Source organism: Gigantopelta aegis, chromosome 4 (genome assembly GCF_016097555.1).
Source record: "Gigantopelta aegis isolate Gae_Host chromosome 4, Gae_host_genome, whole genome shotgun sequence".
In the NCBI taxonomy this organism is placed as follows: Eukaryota; Metazoa; Mollusca; class Gastropoda; order Neomphalida; family Peltospiridae; genus Gigantopelta; species Gigantopelta aegis.
In genome coordinates, this window is record NC_054702.1 from 111,841,156 (window position 1) to 111,860,458 (window position 19,303).

At 39.8% G+C, this 19,303-nt stretch overlaps 1 protein-coding gene across 3 annotated transcripts in view; it reads left to right on the plus strand.

Annotated features, from left to right (window-relative positions):
• The window catches only part of LOC121371785 (coatomer subunit beta-like), a 66,590-nt gene that overhangs the window by 7,097 nt on the left and 40,190 nt on the right, over positions 1-19,303 (plus strand). For 2 of the 3 annotated variants that reach the window (XM_041497926.1, XM_041497929.1), the window contains exons 1-4: positions 7,750-7,842; positions 12,839-12,944; positions 14,349-14,578; positions 17,294-17,463. In XM_041497926.1, the coding sequence (XP_041353860.1) occupies positions 12,854-12,944; positions 14,349-14,578; positions 17,294-17,463 (491 nt within the window). In that variant the 5' untranslated portion in view covers positions 7,750-7,842; positions 12,839-12,853. Of the gene's footprint in view, positions 1-7,749; positions 7,843-12,838; positions 12,945-14,348; positions 14,579-17,293; positions 17,464-19,303 lie in introns of those variants that run through there. The other variant, XM_041497928.1, reaches the window with a different exon arrangement.

Sequence of the window (19,303 nt, forward strand, 5' to 3'; positions counted from 1 at the left end):
GGAGGTCCTAAAGGTAGAAATTGTCCACAAAATATAAAGAAAGTCAAACTGAGTCTACTACCAGACATTAATTCCACTATTGGACGCAGTCTTCCACTTGGAATCAGTCTTTTTCAACTTGATTTGCTTTATTCCAAAATGGGGATGGATCAAAGTGTGTCATATTTAATTTCAATATGGAGCACAGTTTCCCAATTTGACTAGTGTTTTTACAAACCTAATTTGCTTTATTCCCCCATCCCAAACAGTGATCCACGGCTGGGACATAAACTACTGTGGTATGTATAGTCCTGTCTATGAAAACGTGCATAGGGCCTATAAAAGACCTCGCATTGCTTTCGGGTGTGCCCTTTAAGACGTTCCAAATTCCATAGCACCAAAACCAACCCCCCCCCCCCCCCCCCCCCCACCCCCACCCCGCCTGTTACCGACCGGTCAGGCTGCTGGTACTCTCTTGCACCTGCCAATGCAGGCGGTCCCTTTTCCCACCCACCCCAACTCTTTCCTGTTTTGGGCAGAGGAACCCGCCGAGGAATTTTGACTACCGTAGAATACTGACTCCCCGGTCACTTTTCTACGTAGAATAATAACTCCTTTTTCTGAATGTGCACGTTAATCCCTATACCATACCATACCATTTCGGGTATGAGTAACCTATACGGTGGAAGCACGACTTATTAATCCTGCTTTGTCAAAAATCTTCGTGCCCTGGTTGAGCTGAATAACTCATTTAAAGCCTTATTTCTGCACAAGACTGAGTCCAGGAATAGTTTAACAGTGGCAGTGGTATACATTCACAAATCATATACAATGTATATATATACATGTATGTATGTATGTATGTATGTATGTGTATATGTGTGTGTGTATATATATATATATATATATATATATATATATATATATATACTACTCAAAAGAATTTAAGGGTCAGACGATATTTTCGACATTATTTTCTGAATGTCAATTATATTAGCTAGACCATAATGTCACGCATGGTATTGTTCCATTTTGACGAAAGTGGGTCTAAGCAACCCATAAATGAATTAAAATCCACTGTCATTGACACTGTCGACTAGTTCTAATGGCGAAAACATGCTTACATTTGCACGTGAATTAGGGCGAAAGCGAAAGGTCTGCTAAGTGCCCATAACTTGCTTTTTCACAAAGCGCTTCATTTGCACGCTTTGCACGTGTATTCCATGTTCCCAATGCTGAATTTCCGTATAATTAGAGTTTGCGTTCGTGTACGGTGCACACTCCAAATTCGACAATGGTACGACTTCAACTGACTATCGAAGATCGAGGAAGGGCTATTGCTTGGCTTCAGGATGGCAATACGCAAAGAAATGTTGCTCTGAGACTTGGTGTCAGTCAGTGTCGTTGGCCGACTGTGGCAACGGTACCAAGCAACGAATTCTGTTCGAAATCGTCCACGTTCGGGAAGACCCCGAAACACTACAAATAGAGAGGACCGCTACATCACCAATATGGCTCTACGTCAATGCACAACCACTGCACGCCGATTACGTGACAATCTGCGGACTGCGACTGTAACTGGAGTGTCTGATCAAACCATACGCAATCGTCTGAGAGCCAATAATCTACGCTGCCGTCGCCAGGCTGTTCGACCACCACTCCTACCACGTCACAGAACGGCCAGACGTCACTGGTGCACGCTTCATCTGCGGTGGCAACGTGTTCAGTGGGGTCGAGTGATGTTCACTGATGAGTCCAGGTTTAGTCTCCAGTTCAACGACGGTCGGGTTCGTGTCTACAGACGTCCTGGGGAGCGCTTCGCTGACGTTAACGTTAGACAACGTCACCGGTTCGGTGGTGGCAGCATCATGGTGTGGGGCGGCATCTCTAGCCACCACAGGACCCCCCTCTATGTGGTGGATGGCAATCTGAATGGAATCCGCTATCTGAATGAGATTATCCGGCCGTTGGTTCTCCCAGGCCTTCAGCAGATTGGCGGCGGGGCAGTTCTGCAGGATGACAATGCCAGACCCCACCGCGCCAGGGTGGTAACGGACTTTCTCAGACAACAAGGTATCGCCAGGATGGATTGGCCAGCATATTCGCCTGACTTGGCCCCAATAGAGACGCCTGGGACGAATTAGGCAGGAGAGTTCGGGATAACCATGCCCCTCCGGCCAACTTTCATGATCTGGGTCAACTTCTTATGGCAGAGTGGCAGTCCATTCCCCAAGAGTTCTTCAGACGTCTGATCAACAGCATGAGGCAATGATGTGTCGAGTGTATTCGCGCCAGGGGTGGATTCACACACTATTAAACGAATGTTCTAATGTGTAAAATCCATGTTTGACAACCTTCAACTTTGACAGCATGTCATGTGACTTTCTTGTATACAGTGACGTTTATTTGTGGTTTTTTGTAAATATGGAACAATAAATAAAAAATTTGGTGTAGTTTACATCATCAATCTAATACACTCTGAAACTTATTTGGTTATAAATTTTTGACCCTTAAATTCTTTTGAGTAGTATATATGCGTTTAAAGAGTGTTCCATGGTGCATCGTTTGGTGCAAAAATCATGGCCATAGGTTAACAGAAACTGGGAGAAATTTTGACCACGTGTCGTAGGGGTTAAAAACAAAACCACCCACTTAATAACGGGTATGACCACCTCTTGAATTGCATCGCAGGCGCATAGAATTGACTAAAGTGTTGATTTCTGCCTGTGGAATATTGTTCCATTCCTAAATGAGCGCTTGACGAAGTTCGTTGACGTTAGCGGGTGGGTTGGGACGACGCCTCAATCGTCTGTCCAGACTATCCCAGACATGTTCGATGGCGTTGAGATCAGGACTTTTAGCGGGCCAGTCATCAATGAAATTAATGTTATTTGTCCTAAGCAAATTTACAGTGTCTCTAGCTGTATGAGAGGTGGCATTATCATGCTGAAAAATCGAGATTTTGGCGTTGTTATGGAACAGAGGATGACGTTATGAGCGAGAATGTCATCGCGGTAACATTGAGCATTTAAATTGCCATCAAGACGACTAGTGGTGAACGATAACCATGGGCAGTGGCTGCCCAGACCATGACACAACCCCCACCCCCGAAACGATCTCGTTCAAGAACACAACAGTCAGCATAGCGTTCATTTCTCCTACGGTAGACGCGCACCCTGCCATCACCACGTTGTAAAGAAAATCTGGATTCATCCGAAAAAAGAACGGTATTCCAGCGTCGCCGTATCCAACGAGTGTGTACACGTACCCGATTTAGACGATGACGTTGCGTTAAAACGCATCCGACGTAAGAACGTCGTGCATGTAAACCTTTCTCCCGCAGACGATTACGAACAGTTTGCCCACTGGTTATTATGAAGCCCAGGTGTGTTAGCAGCAGTGGCAGTTTGGAATCGATTGCGCAAATGCGTGTTCATGATATAGCGGTCTTGACCACGCGTTGTAACACGCGGACGTCCACGACGTGGCAAGTCGTTGGTGCTTCCTGTCGTTCGAAATCTTACGCGAAGATTTCGTATCGCTCGACTAGAACTTCCAACATGCCTTGCAGCGTCTTCTGTCGACATGCCAACATCAAGCATGCCAATCGCCCGTTCGCGTAAATTATTGGGTATTCTTGACATACTAAAAATGCTACAATGTAAAAAACGTTAATTGTTTTACAATTTTTGAAGCGTTTTTCGTTCACTTGACAACAATGTCAGTAAGACAAGTAAAACAAATTGACCGAATACTACACGGGACATGTCGAACCATGCATGCACGTCACATTGAATTTCACGTTGTCTACGATTAACAGTGCAAAAATAATCGATAAAATTCATGAATCCTGATAATACAGCTCAAAGCTAATACTACGTATATAATTTCATTACACAATGTATTCTTTAACACAACAAATGCTATATGCACAAATCTGAAGTTTCTTTTTCTGTTCAATATATATACACACACATATATACACACACGCATATACACACACATATATACACATACATACACACACATATACATGTAATATACATATACACATATACATAATTATACTGACGATCAAAAGAAAGTATACCAATTATTTTTTTCAAAGTATTATAAACAACACAAAACAAGTTGATGCAAATGTTATATTTTGAAAGTATATACTACTCAAAAGAATTTAAGGGTCAGACGATATTTTCGACATTATTTTCTTAATGTCAATTATATTAGCTAGACCATAATGTCACGCATGGTATTGTTCCATTTTGACGAAAGTGGGTCTAAGCAACCCATAAATGAATTAAAATCCACTGTCATTGACACTGTCGACTAGTTCTAATGGCGAAAACATGCTTACATTTGCACGTAAATTAGAGCGAAAGCGAAATGTCTGCTAAGTGCCCATAACTTGCTTTTTCACAAAGCGCTTCATTTGCACGCTTTGCATGTGTATTCCATGTTCCCAATGCTGAATTTCCGTATAATTGGAGCTTGCGTTCGTGTACGGTGCACACTCCAAATTCGACAATGGTACGACGTCAACTGACTATCGAAGATCGAGGAAGGGCTATTGCTTGGCTTCAGGATGGCAATACGCAAAGAAATGTTGCTCTGAGACTTGGTGTCAGTCAGAGTGTCGTTTGCCGACTGTGGCAACGGTACCAAGCAACGAATTCTGTTCGAAATCGTCCACGTTCGGGAAGACCCCGAAGCACTACAAATAGAGAGGACCGCTACATCACCAATATGGCTCTATGTCAACGCACAACCACTGCACGCCGATTATGTGACAATCTGCGGACTGCGACTGAAACTCGAGTGTCTGATCAAACCATACGCAATCGTCTGAGAGTCAATAATCTACGCTGCCGTCGCCAGGCTGTTCGACCACCACTCCTACCACGTCACAGAACGGCCAGACGTCACTGGTGCACACTTCATCTGCGGTGGCAACGTGTTCATTGGGGTCGAGTGATGTTCACTGATGAGTCCAGGTTTAGTCTCCAGTTCAACGATGGTCGGGTTCGTGTCTACAGACGTCCTGGGGAGCGCTTCGCTGACGTTAACGTTAGGCAACGTCACCGGTTCGGTGGTGGCAGCGTCATGGTGTGGGGCGACATCTCTATCCACCACAGGACCCCCCTCTATGTGGTGGATGGCAATCTGAATGGAATCCGCTATCTGAATGAGATTATCCGGCCGTTGGTTCTCCCAGGCCTTCAGCAGATTGGCGGCGGGGCAGTTCTGCAGGATGACAATGCCAGACCCCACCGCGCCAGGGTGGTAACGGACTTTCTCAGACAACAAAGTATCGCCAGGATGGATTGGCCAGCATATTCGCCTGACTTGGCCCCATTAGAGAACGCCTGGGACGAATTAGGCAGGAGAGTTCGGGATAGCCATGCCCCTCCGGCCAACCTTCATGACCTGGGGCAACTTCTTATGGCAGAGTGGCAGGCCATTCCCCAAGAGTTCTTCAGACGTCTGATCAACAGCATGAGGCAACGATGTGTCGAGTGTATTTGCGCCAGGGGTGGATTCACACACTATTAAACGAATGTTCTAATGTGTAAAATCCATGTTTGACAACCTTCAACTTTGACAGCATGTCATGTGACTTTCTTGTATACAGTGACGTTTATTTGTGTTTTTTTGTAAATATGGAACAATAAATTAAATTTTTGGTGTAGTTTACATCATCAATCTAATACACTCTGAAACTTATTTGGTTATAAATTTTTGACCCTTAAATTCTTTTGAGTAGTATATAATAATTTGGCGATAAATAAACACGAGTATACTCCGTAAAACCCATAAAATGATAATATCACAGTGCACAACAGCACTAGGGGTGAAATGTGCGATTTCATAAATGACCACTCATAACGAAGGTGAATACATTTGACCACAAAGAACATGTTTCAATAGCGTGTATGTCCACCATGTGCAAGTATGCAAGCATGGACCCGACGTCGGACAGAGTTTGTTAAGCGCCTAATGACGACATCAGGTATTGCCCTCCACTCCTGCCTCAATGCCTGTACCAACTGATCCCTGTTCATTGGAGGGTTAGGACGACGTCGAATTCGCTGGCCAAGATGATTTCTGGCCAAGATGATCCCACAAATGTTCTATCGGTGACAGATCAAGTGAACGGGCTGGCCATGGCAAAACATTGACATTGTTTGCGGCGAAGAACTGTTGCACCACACGAGCTGTGTGAGGTCTGGCATTGTCCTGTTGAAACAGAGACTAGGATGGTGTTGCAAGAACGGTAACAGGACGGGACGTAAAATTTGGTTGATGTAACGGTGTGCGTTAAGATTTCCGTCAATGACAATAAGGTCTGTCCGCCGTTTGCCACAGATGCCGCCCCAAACCATCACAGATCCACCACCAAACGGTTCAGTCTCCTGAACACAGCACGGAGCTGTTCTCTCTCCTGCACGTCGGTATATCCGAGTCCTGCCATCAGCTCTGAATAACTGGAACCGATGTTGCCAACGTTGAAACTGACGTGCCCAACGTAAACGTCGAAGGCGATGTTGCCTCGTCAATGTCATCCCTCTGAATGGCCGATAGACCCTGATACCATGCTGTCGTAGTCGACGACATACAGTGTGACGACTGATGTGTCCAAGGCCAGTCGCTGCAGATGACGTCACCGTGAGGAATCTGTTACGTAAGTGTAAGATACGGAGATGGCGGTCCTCGTTGGAGGTTGTGACGCGGGGTCTTCCACTTCGTGGTCTGTCTGCAGTCCTGCCAGTCACCCTGTAACGCTGTATTAACCCGGTGGTCGTCAATTTTGTGCAATTCAGGATTCTTGCCACATAAGCGTAACTCGCACCCACCTGCACTGTACCAATAGCTTTCTCTCTTTCTTCAGCAGTTAGCCTTGCCATGTTCTCTGGTGTTTTACTGTTGACTGAGGCTTGTTCTAAGCAATGGCACTCTTTTTTATACCCTTATGTGCACGAGTATCATGTTTCTCGTGCAGTATAAATTTGATGAATAAACTCATTTTTCACGTGCGGCATCGCCCAAACGCAGCAATGTGCGACTATTCGTTATTGATTGCATTATAACGAACAATATTGGAACCTATCTAACCTTCCATGAACGTGTATTGCGTTTATTAATAAAAATAATGAAATCGCACATTTCACCCCTAGTGCTGTTGTGCAGTATACTCGTGTTTATTTATCGCCAAATTATTATACTTTGAAAATATAACATTTGCATCAACTTGTGTTTTGTGTTGTTTTTAATACTCTGCACTTTCTTTTGATCGTCAGTTTATGTATGAAATTGATCTTGTACTTTCAGTAGTTTCTTTATTCAGGACTGACAGGACCGAGAGAATCAATAAAATGTCCTGCTATATTTAAATGATAACAGTTCATCAGTAGGCCTAAATAGGAAAGTAATTGTTAATAGCGAAATTATTTTGTATTGTTTTCACCCAATTAGAAATTCTATTAAAAAAAAATCATCGGTTGTTTGACTAGGCTATAGCTGAAGTCAAGAGGATATCAATAATCTGTAACTTTTACCAATGTACTTACCAAAAAAGTCAAGCATTTTACATATGAGTTACGTAGGAAATTATTTATTATACAAAGATAAAACGTTTTACACTGATGCACTTTGTGTGCACTGATAATAAACTCTGATTCTTGTTTCTGGAAAGACCGACTGGAATCTCACATTCCGAGGTTTGATTCGTGGAACTTCATCCGAACGTGGCCGAGGTATCCGGAAATATAAGTTGTTAGTAACTTCCGTTATAGGTGGCACTACTTTTATCGGCCACGTCTTTTTAGTTGACAAGTTACAGAATTTGTTTTTTAGGTAGTAAGTGTAAGTATGGTTGTATATACGTTGTCTCTATTTATGAAAAAGGTGTACGAGTGCCGCTTATCCAATTACATATATTTACTGAGATCGACGACAGACACTTTCAGCACCATCATTTTTGCCGTGTACACAAATATATCATAAATGCTCCTAATTCCGTTATGTTTGAAATTCCGTAAGGTTTAATTTTTCGTTCATGATTCGCGTATTCATCAGATGTTGTCTGCCTGTTGAGTTATGGTTCTTCCCGTATCCCCTTTATCATATTTTTTATTAAATAAATAATAATAATTTTAGAGGATAGTGATATTCTAATGATCAGTTGTAATTGAAACTTGATGGTTTGACTCTACTGTCATTGAATTGATGGAATCATAATGATAGTCGCTTCACTTCATACCATACTCATTTCGTACCCTAGTCATTTAGTACCATTGTGAAAAGTCATTTCGTACCAGTATATAGCAAGCAAATAGATTACTTGCATATATACCTGTATGGGAAAATATATCTACCAAATATCTACTTTAACAAGACATCATCACTTTTTATATAAATTTATGTTTTAATAATTATGATAATAATTAATTTGAACCATTTTCCAGCTACCAATTGACTATGGTACGAAATGGCAGAATATTTGCATCTTTATTATTATTTTTATTCAGTTGCAGGTGGTGCTTACATCTTAATGTAATGTTATTTTGTAAAAAAAACAAAAAAACACTACCAGGCTGATATTACGTCTGTCATTATAAACTTTTGTTATGGTACAAAATGACTACCAGTATACGTTATGGTATGAAATGAGTAGGGTTACTAAGGGTACTGGTGCTTACATCTTAATGTAATGTTATTTTGTAAAAAAACAAAAACACTACCAGGCTGATATTACATCTGTCATTATAAACTTTTGTTATGGTACAAAATGACTACCAGTATACGTTATGGTATGAAATGAGTAGGGTTACTAAGGGTACTGGTGCTTACATCTTAATGTAATGTTATTTTGTAAAAAAACAAAAACACTACCAGGCTGATATTACATCTGTCATTATAAACTTTTGTTATGGTACAAAATGACTACCAGTATACGTTATGGTATGAAATGAGTAGGGTTACTAAGGGTACAAAATGACTTTTTTCATTGGTCCGAAATAACCAGGGTACGAAACAACCAAATTAGGTACAAATTGACTTGGGTACGAATTGACTAGCAATCCATTGATGTAATGATCAGTTATAAACATCCATAGTTAATTGTTCCATCTGTTTAGATGATGGAACTGATATAAATATGTTGGGTTTGCAGGCCCTAATCTAGCTGGTGAAATGAATGTTTTCTTTGCCGAAGGTTAGTTCAAGTCGCCAAGTTATTAGCAGTAGTGAGAAGTCGAAATTGCATAATATAATCAGTCAAAAAATAAACGCATAGGCAAAATATTCATGAAATGATCTGTTTAATACAAAGTGGGATAATTTTGTTATTTATGATCGTATCAGTCAAATTTGACACGAGTATGTGACAATGTTCTTGCTATGGACTGACGGCAGTGGAGGCATTTTCATCACCAAACAATATCGCATGAGGGCGCTGAAATCAGTACCTTGTATGGCCATCAGCAGAAGCAATCACTGCGACATCTCTTTGGCATAGCCTGAATGAGTCTGAATCCGGGCACGTGGAATCTTAGCCCATTCTTCCTGCAGTGCATGTGACAGTTGCGGAAGCGTCTGAGGCTCCGGGTCACGCTGGCGTACACGTCTGTCCAGTTCGTCCCATAGATGTTCAATGGGGTTGAGATCTGGCGATCTTGATGGCCATGGCAGCACATTAATGTTCTCATTCTGTAGGAAATCTATTGTTACACATGCCATATGCAGCCTGGCATTTTCCTGCTGAAAGAGTTCTCTCTGTCGATCCAAAATGGGAAGCATGTGACAGCGAAGAATTTCATCCCGATAGTGTACACAGGGCTCGAAACTCGCCAAAAAATATGGTGGCCCAAAAAATAATAATGGATGTTGGCAAATTAAGATAAGTGAACAACAAGCACTATTTTAATGTGTATAAATAATAAATTAATGCAATGCAAATATTAATAATGGCTCATATGTTATAACTCTAAAGAAGCTTGCGCAAATATATTATTTGGGCACCTAACACCATTATTTTTTAATATTTAAGTCTTCCAAACAGGACATTGGTCGCATTTGGCTGTCAGGTTTCCTTGTACACACACAAGTTTACTTCTGCTGGTGTATGAGATGGCTCCCCACATCATGACACTCCATCCACTGAATCTGTCAACTTGGGCGACGCAGTTGTTGGCAAAACGTTCATTGCGGCGTCTGTAAACACATTGTCGTCCATCATGTCGCTGTAGAAGGATACGTGACTCATCGCTGAACCATACTCGCTGCCAGTTTTCCAAGTTCCACCCCTGTACATTCGTGCACCTGCGAACACGTAAATGTCAGTGTTGACGTCGCAGGATGGGGCCAACAAATGGTCTCCTAGCCCGTAAACCAGCTTCTCGAAGTCGGTTCTGAATGGTTTGTGCAGACACCCTTCTCAAACCAGGTTCGTTGCTTGGGCAGTTCGGTGACGCAAGTGCAGAACCCGGATGTAGCGATCTTGTGCTGCAGTTGTTATGCGAGGTCTTCCACTTCTGGGCCGGTCTTCATTGATTGAAACTGCCATAGACGTAAAATGGTGCTTTGATGGACGTTCATGTGGCATGCGACTGCTGACTGTGATTCACCTAACTGGAGGCGGCCTATTGCAATGTTTCGATTCGACAGGTTTAGTCTTGGCATCTTGTAACTCGTCTACGTCGAAATGTAAATGAGGCATCATTGCGAGCATTGCAGTTTTAAATACCCATCACTACCCCAATCTTTTCCCCGAGTTTCACGTGCATTCGCCAAAATTTGACCATTTTAATCCGATTTCCTGCAATTGTCGCACAATGTGCGTTAAATTTGTTTTAGGGTGCATTTGGTCATGCTGTCCCATTCCAGGAACATTAACAAACATGGTCATTCAGCAACATTGTACAAAAAAATTATATTTTGTAAAATCAAATACTTTTCTTCTTTCCCTATCACCTATGCGTTTCTTTTTTGACAGTATATTTTGGACCTAATCCGATTTCAAAAACAAAATTGCACAACAGACGTCAGGACATCCCCCTTTCTTCTGGAGAGGGAGGACTCGCTTAGAACTACTTTTTCACTTCTAGATTAGGGCCTGGGTTTGGTGTTTGTTTAAATTACTTGTACATAAAGAAAAAGAAATATTAAATATATTTTAAAAGTAAAAATAGTCATTTGTAGGACAATAGTTGCATGGTACTTATAATAATTAAAATCTTTCTTGTGTTCATATAATTCTAACAAGTTGTGTCATTGAAAGTTGATGGGTTGGAATCAACTGATGATCACATAGAAAATATTAACCGAGTCTATGTTAATTGATATTTGTAAAAAAAATAATTGAAAACTAGATTAGTATTAGTAACTGAAATTTGATTAAGACTGAGAAATACCACATAAGTGACATAACCTACTACTCCGTGATTACAGCTTATTTTAAGAGCTGATTCAGAGCAAACATTTGTCGATTTTCACAAGAATCCATGTGGATTCTCCTGAAAGCAATCTGCAAGAATCCTCTTAATCCAAACTTATTTTTAAACAAGAACTTTACCAAAAGTGTTTATTTATAAATGTCTGTGGTATGTACATGTATTAGTCCATATAAAATACCTTTGCTTTTTATTGGAAGAAATAACCAATGCAGTAGCATGGTGTCCAGTTCCACATATTTAATACATTATTTTACTAATAATTTTTAGGTAGGGTGGTTCCATGTTCATGATCTTGTATAATTTAACTTCATTTTCATGCATGTAGTAGCCTATTCAATTAAGGTTCAAGCAAACTGACCTGAGCACACATTTCGGCTATCTGTCCAGGATAGCGGTTTAATGGTTAGTTGTTGAAACTCACATTGATTAGAATCCAGTACCTACCAACTTAAGTTTGACATGTTTCATTTAGCTTTATAAACTGCACACCGAGGTACTTTCAGATTTTGTTTATTGACATTCATATGGATGTTGCCATAGCACAGTTACATTGAGAAAGTGCAGATCATTTTTATTAAAATCAAGGTTCTCAGCAAACCATCATAGGAATACGATGTAGTAAGAATTTTGGCAAAGCAATATTGAGCTTCCACTTTACGTTCTGTTCTTTTTGGGGCTATTTTGGTTCATAGAAACGGGTTAACAATCGATTGACTTAAGGCCAGATTGGTCTCGATAACCCACTACATTTGTAAGACTACATGGATACGAATGTGTAATACACTTTAAAAGCTAGTTCTGGCTGAAGCTTGAAAACCAGACTATTTTTGCGTTATTATTTTTGTTTTGTAATGTAGTTTAAAAACTGATTATTAGATTTAATAAATTTTCAGAAATACTTCACACGAATCCTAATAGATTTATTTGGATGTTTAATGCTGCTGCTTTAATTTTGCTATAATTACAGTATATGTGTATAAAGTTAGTGATTTCCCTAGAAATTTGGCATGGCATCGTAGACCAAACACTTTTGAGGCATTTTCACCATTTTTGGGGCACTTGTTTTTCATTAAAAATACACAAAATCAATTGAAATAAACATTAATGTAATTTATGTGCTTGCTTTAATAAATGAATGGCAAAAGATATAAAAGGCATATTTTATTAATTAATAATACCTTTTGGGGTGTTTTATAAAAGCAATTTTAGAATTAATTGCTGAAAAAGGCTTGTTTAATCTCAGGGCAGCATGGTGCTAATTAAGGCAAGATGGTGCTAGACTATTGAGTCATGGTGCTGCACCATGCTAAAACAAGCTAGGGAAAGCACTAAAAGTAACAGGTTTGCCAATGTTATGTTTATAATACATGACTATCTACCTTAATGTGAGGAATGTTGTTTTGCAGATCTCCAGTTCGAAGATGTCTGTTGCCGATCAGCCATGTTACACGTTGATCAATGTTCCCATGGATGCGGAACCTCTGTCAGAGATGCAGTTACGACAAGAATTAGGTAAGTCTCTTCTGTCACCATTTTTCCTGTGTTTATTTAATTGCTTCTAAATAGTTCTTAGTAGCAGGCACTGAATTTGGGGTTGTGTGGGTTTTTTGTTTTTAAGACAGGGCTTCTAGATTATGGTAGTCCCACTCCCATGGCTAGTGATAATAACTCAAGGTTCGCACAGGCTTGAAAAGGCCTTGAATTTGAGGTGCAGTCTTGAAAAGGTCTTGAATATTGTAGTTTGGCCTTGAAAAGCCCTTAAATTTAGTAGATAATCATATGTAGTGAATTATATATTTTAATAAACTTATTATTAATATTATTTGATATATTTAAAAATAATAATCCACAAATAAACAGTTGTTAGCTATGAAAAATTACTTTAAAATCGATGACGAAATTGTTTTGCACGGTATGAAATAAAGAGTTATTTCCCTTTGACAGTCGGTAATTTCCGTGCCGAAAACATGTATGCAAATGGCGGCAACAGAAGCCAGTTTTCCTGTTTCAAAATTAGGTACTACTTGTAAAAATTGGGAAAACTGTTTTTAACCGCTAGTGGTTATCCGAATATGACTGGGTTAGAGAATGCAAAGTGGACAATAGAAAGGCGGTGTGTTCATGTTGCAAGAAAACGTTGGATTTATCTAAAATGGGCGAAAGTGCACTCAAGTCGCATATGTAAGGAGCCTTGAAAAGGGTTTTTGCTGACTTGAAAAAGCCTTGAAAAGGCCTTGAATTTTAGTGGTGAACCATGTAACTACTATTGCCATGCCCGATGGCTAGTGAAATTGCTTTTGTCAAATGCTGCAGTTAAGTCTATTTTGTAAATAGAATATCCTTCCCCTACTACCACCATTCAATGTTAGTGTTTTTAAGCTCTATCTCCTTCTTTAAGTGACATATCCAATTATTACTGTTAAATTAGTAAAATTGTATTAACTTAAAGAAAAGTAGGTCTAGTGAATTTTTAATCATGCAGTGTTCGAGATTTAAAATTTTTGGGCAGTATCCCAGTTGAATACTAACATTTCAAAATCTGGTATCCCACCTGAGAATTTAGTATTATATGGTATCCCAGTGGGATACTGGGTTCTTGAAGTCTGGTATCCAAAATTAAATTCTGGTATCCCCGGGATATCGGGATACCGTTAATCTTGAACACTGTCATGGCTAGTAAATTTGTAAAATCACTTATCCCATGGCTGTAAGATACTGCTAGAATCACGGAAAATGGATTTCTCTTGGGATGTTTTTTTTACTTTAGTATTATGTGAAACAAAAAATGTTTTCTTTTTGTTGAACGTTGGTGATAAAAATAATAGTTGGATACATTGAGCCCCTTTCCATTCCTTTGAGGTTTGTTTGTAGTCTAATTCCTTCCTCCATTGGTAAAGCAGAGTTGTATTTATACAGAGAAGGGTGATGCCAAGTCGAAGATTGAGGCTCTGAAGAAGACGATACAGATGATTCTCAACGGGGAGAAGATGCCGTCACTGCTAATGACAATAATCCGCTTCGTGATGCCCATGCAGGACCACACGATCAAGAAGCTGCTGCTCATCTTCTGGGAGGTTGTGCCCAAGTACACGGCAGACGGCAAGCTGCTGCAGGAGCTCATCCTCGTGTGTGACGCGTACCGCAAGGTCAGTTCCTGTTCTCCGGACTTAGACAGAAAAGTGAATTTTGATCAGGATTCGGTTAAGGGGAGCAATCACTATGACTCCCATGAGACTAGCTCCCCTTAGCTTGTGAACACATATATGGTATTGTCCCTGTCGGTGGCCCCATTGGGCTATTTTCCGTTCCAGCCAATGCTCCATGACTGGTATGTTAAAGACTGGTATGTGCTATCCTGTCTGTGAGAGACTGCTTTATAAAAGATTCTTTGTTACTAATGGAAAAATGTAGTGGGTTTCCTCTCTGTATGTCAAATGTTTGACATCTGCTATACTGATGGTGATTAATAAATCAATGTGCTCTAGTGGTGTTGTTAAACAAAACAAACGTTTTGCATATGGTACGTTATTGATATGGTAATGTCTTAAATGGCTCACTATAATCTAAGTTAACTAGGGGATCAATTAATGACTTCCCTCATTTTCCCTGTTTTAAAATCAGCTCTGTATATGGGTTGTCTGGTTGGGTATTTCTGATTGAAAGCTCTGATATTACCATATTTGGCCATGTCTTTGAATAAGCCCCCCTCCTTTTTGACAGCATTTAAGACATTAGGCCCTTATTCGTAAATAAGCCCACCTCTCACTTCGTCCCCTCATCACGCAAATAAAATGAAAATGCAAGTTTGTGCAAAATTCATTTAAAAAGTCGTACCTCTTGTAAGAACACTGTAACAAACAAATAAACACTAATGTATAAAACCATATATTACCATCAGTGAGATTTAACAGTGTGTAACATTGTCCGACCTAAAACAAATGTCTATTTCTAAAGTCCACACTGGGCCACTGTTAATGCTAATTAGGCAAATACCTTATTCTGAAACAAATCATGTCTACAATAATTGCTGCTGTTGTAAGTCATCTCAGCATTAAACTTTGATGTAAATATACAGTACTGGTAAGTAATTGTAACATAGATGGTAAATGTGTTTCTGATAATTAGATACTAGTAAAATTTTAAATAAAGTAATAATCATTATTATTTATTATTAATATCATATGGAACACTGTAATTATTAATAGATGTGGTACTGAAAGTTTTTTGCTTTCTTCCTGGTTCATTTAATTATTAATATTTGTTTTTTATTTGTTTGTGGTTTTTTTTTAACAAAACTGGCCCCGTGTCTGGGAATAAGCTCAGCCCATGCTAAGCTCACAATGAGTTGTCTTGGTCCCCTGGGCTTATTTCCTGTCAAATATAGTACATGTACAATCATGCATACTCAGACTGGTAATACATGCAGGTCATAGAGGTAATCCGAGTTTATATGGCTCCATACATGCAGGTCATAGAGGTAATCCTAGTTTATATGGCTCCATACATGCAGGTCATAGAGGTAATCCTAGTTTATATGGCTCCATACATGCAGGTCATAGAGGTAATCCTAGTTTATATGGCTCCATACATGCAGGTCATAGAGGTAATCCTAGTTTATATGGCTCCATACATGCAGGTCATAGAGGTAATCCTAGTTTATATGGCTCCATACATGCAGGTCATAGAGGTAATTCGAGTTCATATGGCTCCATACATGCAGGTCATAGAGGTAATCAGAGTTATATGGCTCCATACATGCAGGTCATAGAGGTAATCCGAATTATATGGCTCCATACATGCAGGTCATAGAGGTAATCAGAGTTATATGGCTCCATACATGCAGTTCATAGAGGGTAATTCGAGTTCATATGGCTCCATACATGCAGGTCATAGAGGTAATCTGAGTTTATATGGCTCCATACATGCAGGTCATAGAGGTAATCAGAGTTATATGGGTCCATACATGCAGGTCATAGAGGTAATCAGAGTTATATGGCTCCATACATGCAGGTCATAGAGGTAATCAGAGTTATATGGGTCCATACATGCAGGTCATAGAGGTAATCAGAGTTATATGGGTCCATACATGCAGGTCATAGAGTAATCTGAGTTTATATGGCTCCATACATGCAGGTCATAGAGGTAATTCGAGTTCATATGGCTCCATACATGCAGGTCATAGAGGTAATTCGAGTTCATATGGCTCCATACATGCAGGTCATAGAGGTAATCAGAGTTATATGGCTCCATACATGCAGGTCATAGAGGTAATCAGAGTTATATGGGTCCATACATGCAGGTCATAGAGGTAATCAGAGTTATATGGGTCCATACATGCAGGTCATAGAGTTAATCTGAGTTTATATGGCTCCATACATGCAGGTCATAGAGGTAATTCGAGTTCATATGGCTCCATACATGCAGGTCATAGAGGTAATTCGAGTTCATATGGCTCCATACATGCAGGTCATAGAGGTAATCAGAGTTATATGGCTCCATACATGCAGGTCATTGAGTTAATCTGAGTTTACATGGCTCCATACATGCAGGTCATAGAGTTAATCTGAGTTTACATGGCTCCATACATGCAGGTCATAGAGTTAATCTGAGTTTATATGGCTCCATACATGCAGGTCATAGAGGTAATTCGAGTTCATATGGCTCCATACATGCAGGTCATAGAGGTAATCAGAGTTATATGGCTCCATACATGCAGGTCATTGAGTTAATCTGAGTTTACATGGCTCCATACATGCAGGTCATAGAGTTAATCTGAGTTTACATGGCTCCATACATGCAGGTCATAGAGTTAATCTGAGTTTACATGGCTCCATACATGCAGGTCTGTTCTTTGTTGACAGGATCTGCAACATCCAAATGAGTTTATTCGTGGATCAACCCTAAGGTTCCTGTGCAAGCTGAAAGAGCCGGAACTTGTTGAACCCCTCATGCCAGCCATCCGCCAGTGTCTCGAACACAGACATTCCTATGTGAGACGTAACGCGGTTCTTGCTATATACACTATCTATAGGTGAGTGAGCATGCTTTCATTTTATTTTCATGTTAGGGTCATTCCATTTCAAATCAACAAATGATACATTGGTTTTAGATTCTTTTGAAATTTGTATCAAATATTCCTCAGTCATCTACATGCATAAATCTGAAATATGGGCTCTGTATTCTAAGTAGTTTGTGAAAAATGATAATTTTGCTAATCTTGATATATTTAAGATTTATGTAGCAATTGGGGTGGACTTGACAGAGAAAGAAGGGTAAATGTGTGTAATGAGTGTAAGACAATGTTTTATTGTCTCCAAAATGGCTGTGCGTAAGATAAAATGACATTTTAAAGATTTATCAGATGTCTGTAGACATTCAGTTTAACTACTGGGAACTACCAGGCTGCAATATATCGACCTTCATAATCTTGTTAGTGCTCATAATACATTTCATGTCTCTGTGGACATTGTTTCCTCAGATATGGGACTTGAAATATAGTACCAAAATGATAATGAATATTTATGAGCTAAATTTAACACCTACCACAGTTAGCAAAATTGTCATATCTCAAAAACTACTTGGAATACAGAGCACAAATTTTGGATTTATTCATGTGGATGACTGAGGAATATTTTATACAAATTTCAATTGAATCTGAAACCAATGTGCGTGGGCAGCTATGAAAATGGTTGATTTGAGGTGGATTGACCGTTTAACTAATGTCTACTTTAGCAGGGCTCACCCTATTCAGCCAACTGCTTAATTTTATATAGTATGATTACCACATTTACTATATTTTAGGTATAAGTATTTTCTTTAAATTGGCCATTTTAAAAATAGAAATACTCTACATATCTGATAATTGGCTTATACAACGTTATGGCTCAAGCATGCCAATCTGGGAATAGCTATCTGGTCAAATCATTACCAGACCAGTAGAGGTTGGTTGTGATTGGTTAGACCCCTGCTGATGTTGTCTACACTATATTGTTAGTGTTAAGCTGGTAGATGTTAAATGAAACATTTAATTTCAACTTATTTTTGTGCTTATATCAATTTAAGGTTCAAGCACGCTGTCCTGGGCACACACCTCAGCTGTCTGGGCTGTCTGTCCAGGACAGTGGGTTAGTTGTTAATTGGTTAGTGAGAGAGAAGAGGGTGTAGTGGCCTTAATGAGCCCATAAGAACTCACTCTGGGTTGGAGCCGGTACCAGTCTGCGAGTTCTGTACCTACCTACAGGCCTATAGTCCGATGACTTAACTACTGCACCTCCGAAGCCGGCTACAGTAAACAGTATAAATTGAAATCACGCATATTTAAATAACCTGCCTCGGTGGTGTAGTGGTTAAGCCATCAAACATAAGGCTGGTAGGTACAGGGTTCACGGCCTGGTACTGGCTCCCACCCAGAATGAGTTTTAATGACTCGATGAGTAGGTGTAAAGCCACTACACTGACATCTCACTCACTAACAAAAGACAGTCCAGATAGATAAGATGTGTGCCTAGGAGAGCATGCTTGAACCTTTATTGGATATAAGCATGAAAATAACTATGAATTAATGTATAAATGATTGCACAATGATGTAAACACCAAACCATCTACCTGTTGAGGGTTTCTGCCAGAGGGTAATACGGGTATGGTGCCATAATCAAATTGGTTTGCACATTTATGTTATTTATGTTAACTGTTTGACAAAACTATCATTACTGTAGGATTGTCAAACCCATTTTCTTTCTGGGGGAGGCCCCTGTATACTGCGCTTGCATTCAACACACATTATCTATGCAAAATAAATATCACTATTTGGACTACTTAATTTAGTAGATGTGTCAACATTTTCAGTTTCTTTTTTCTTTTTTTGAAGAGTA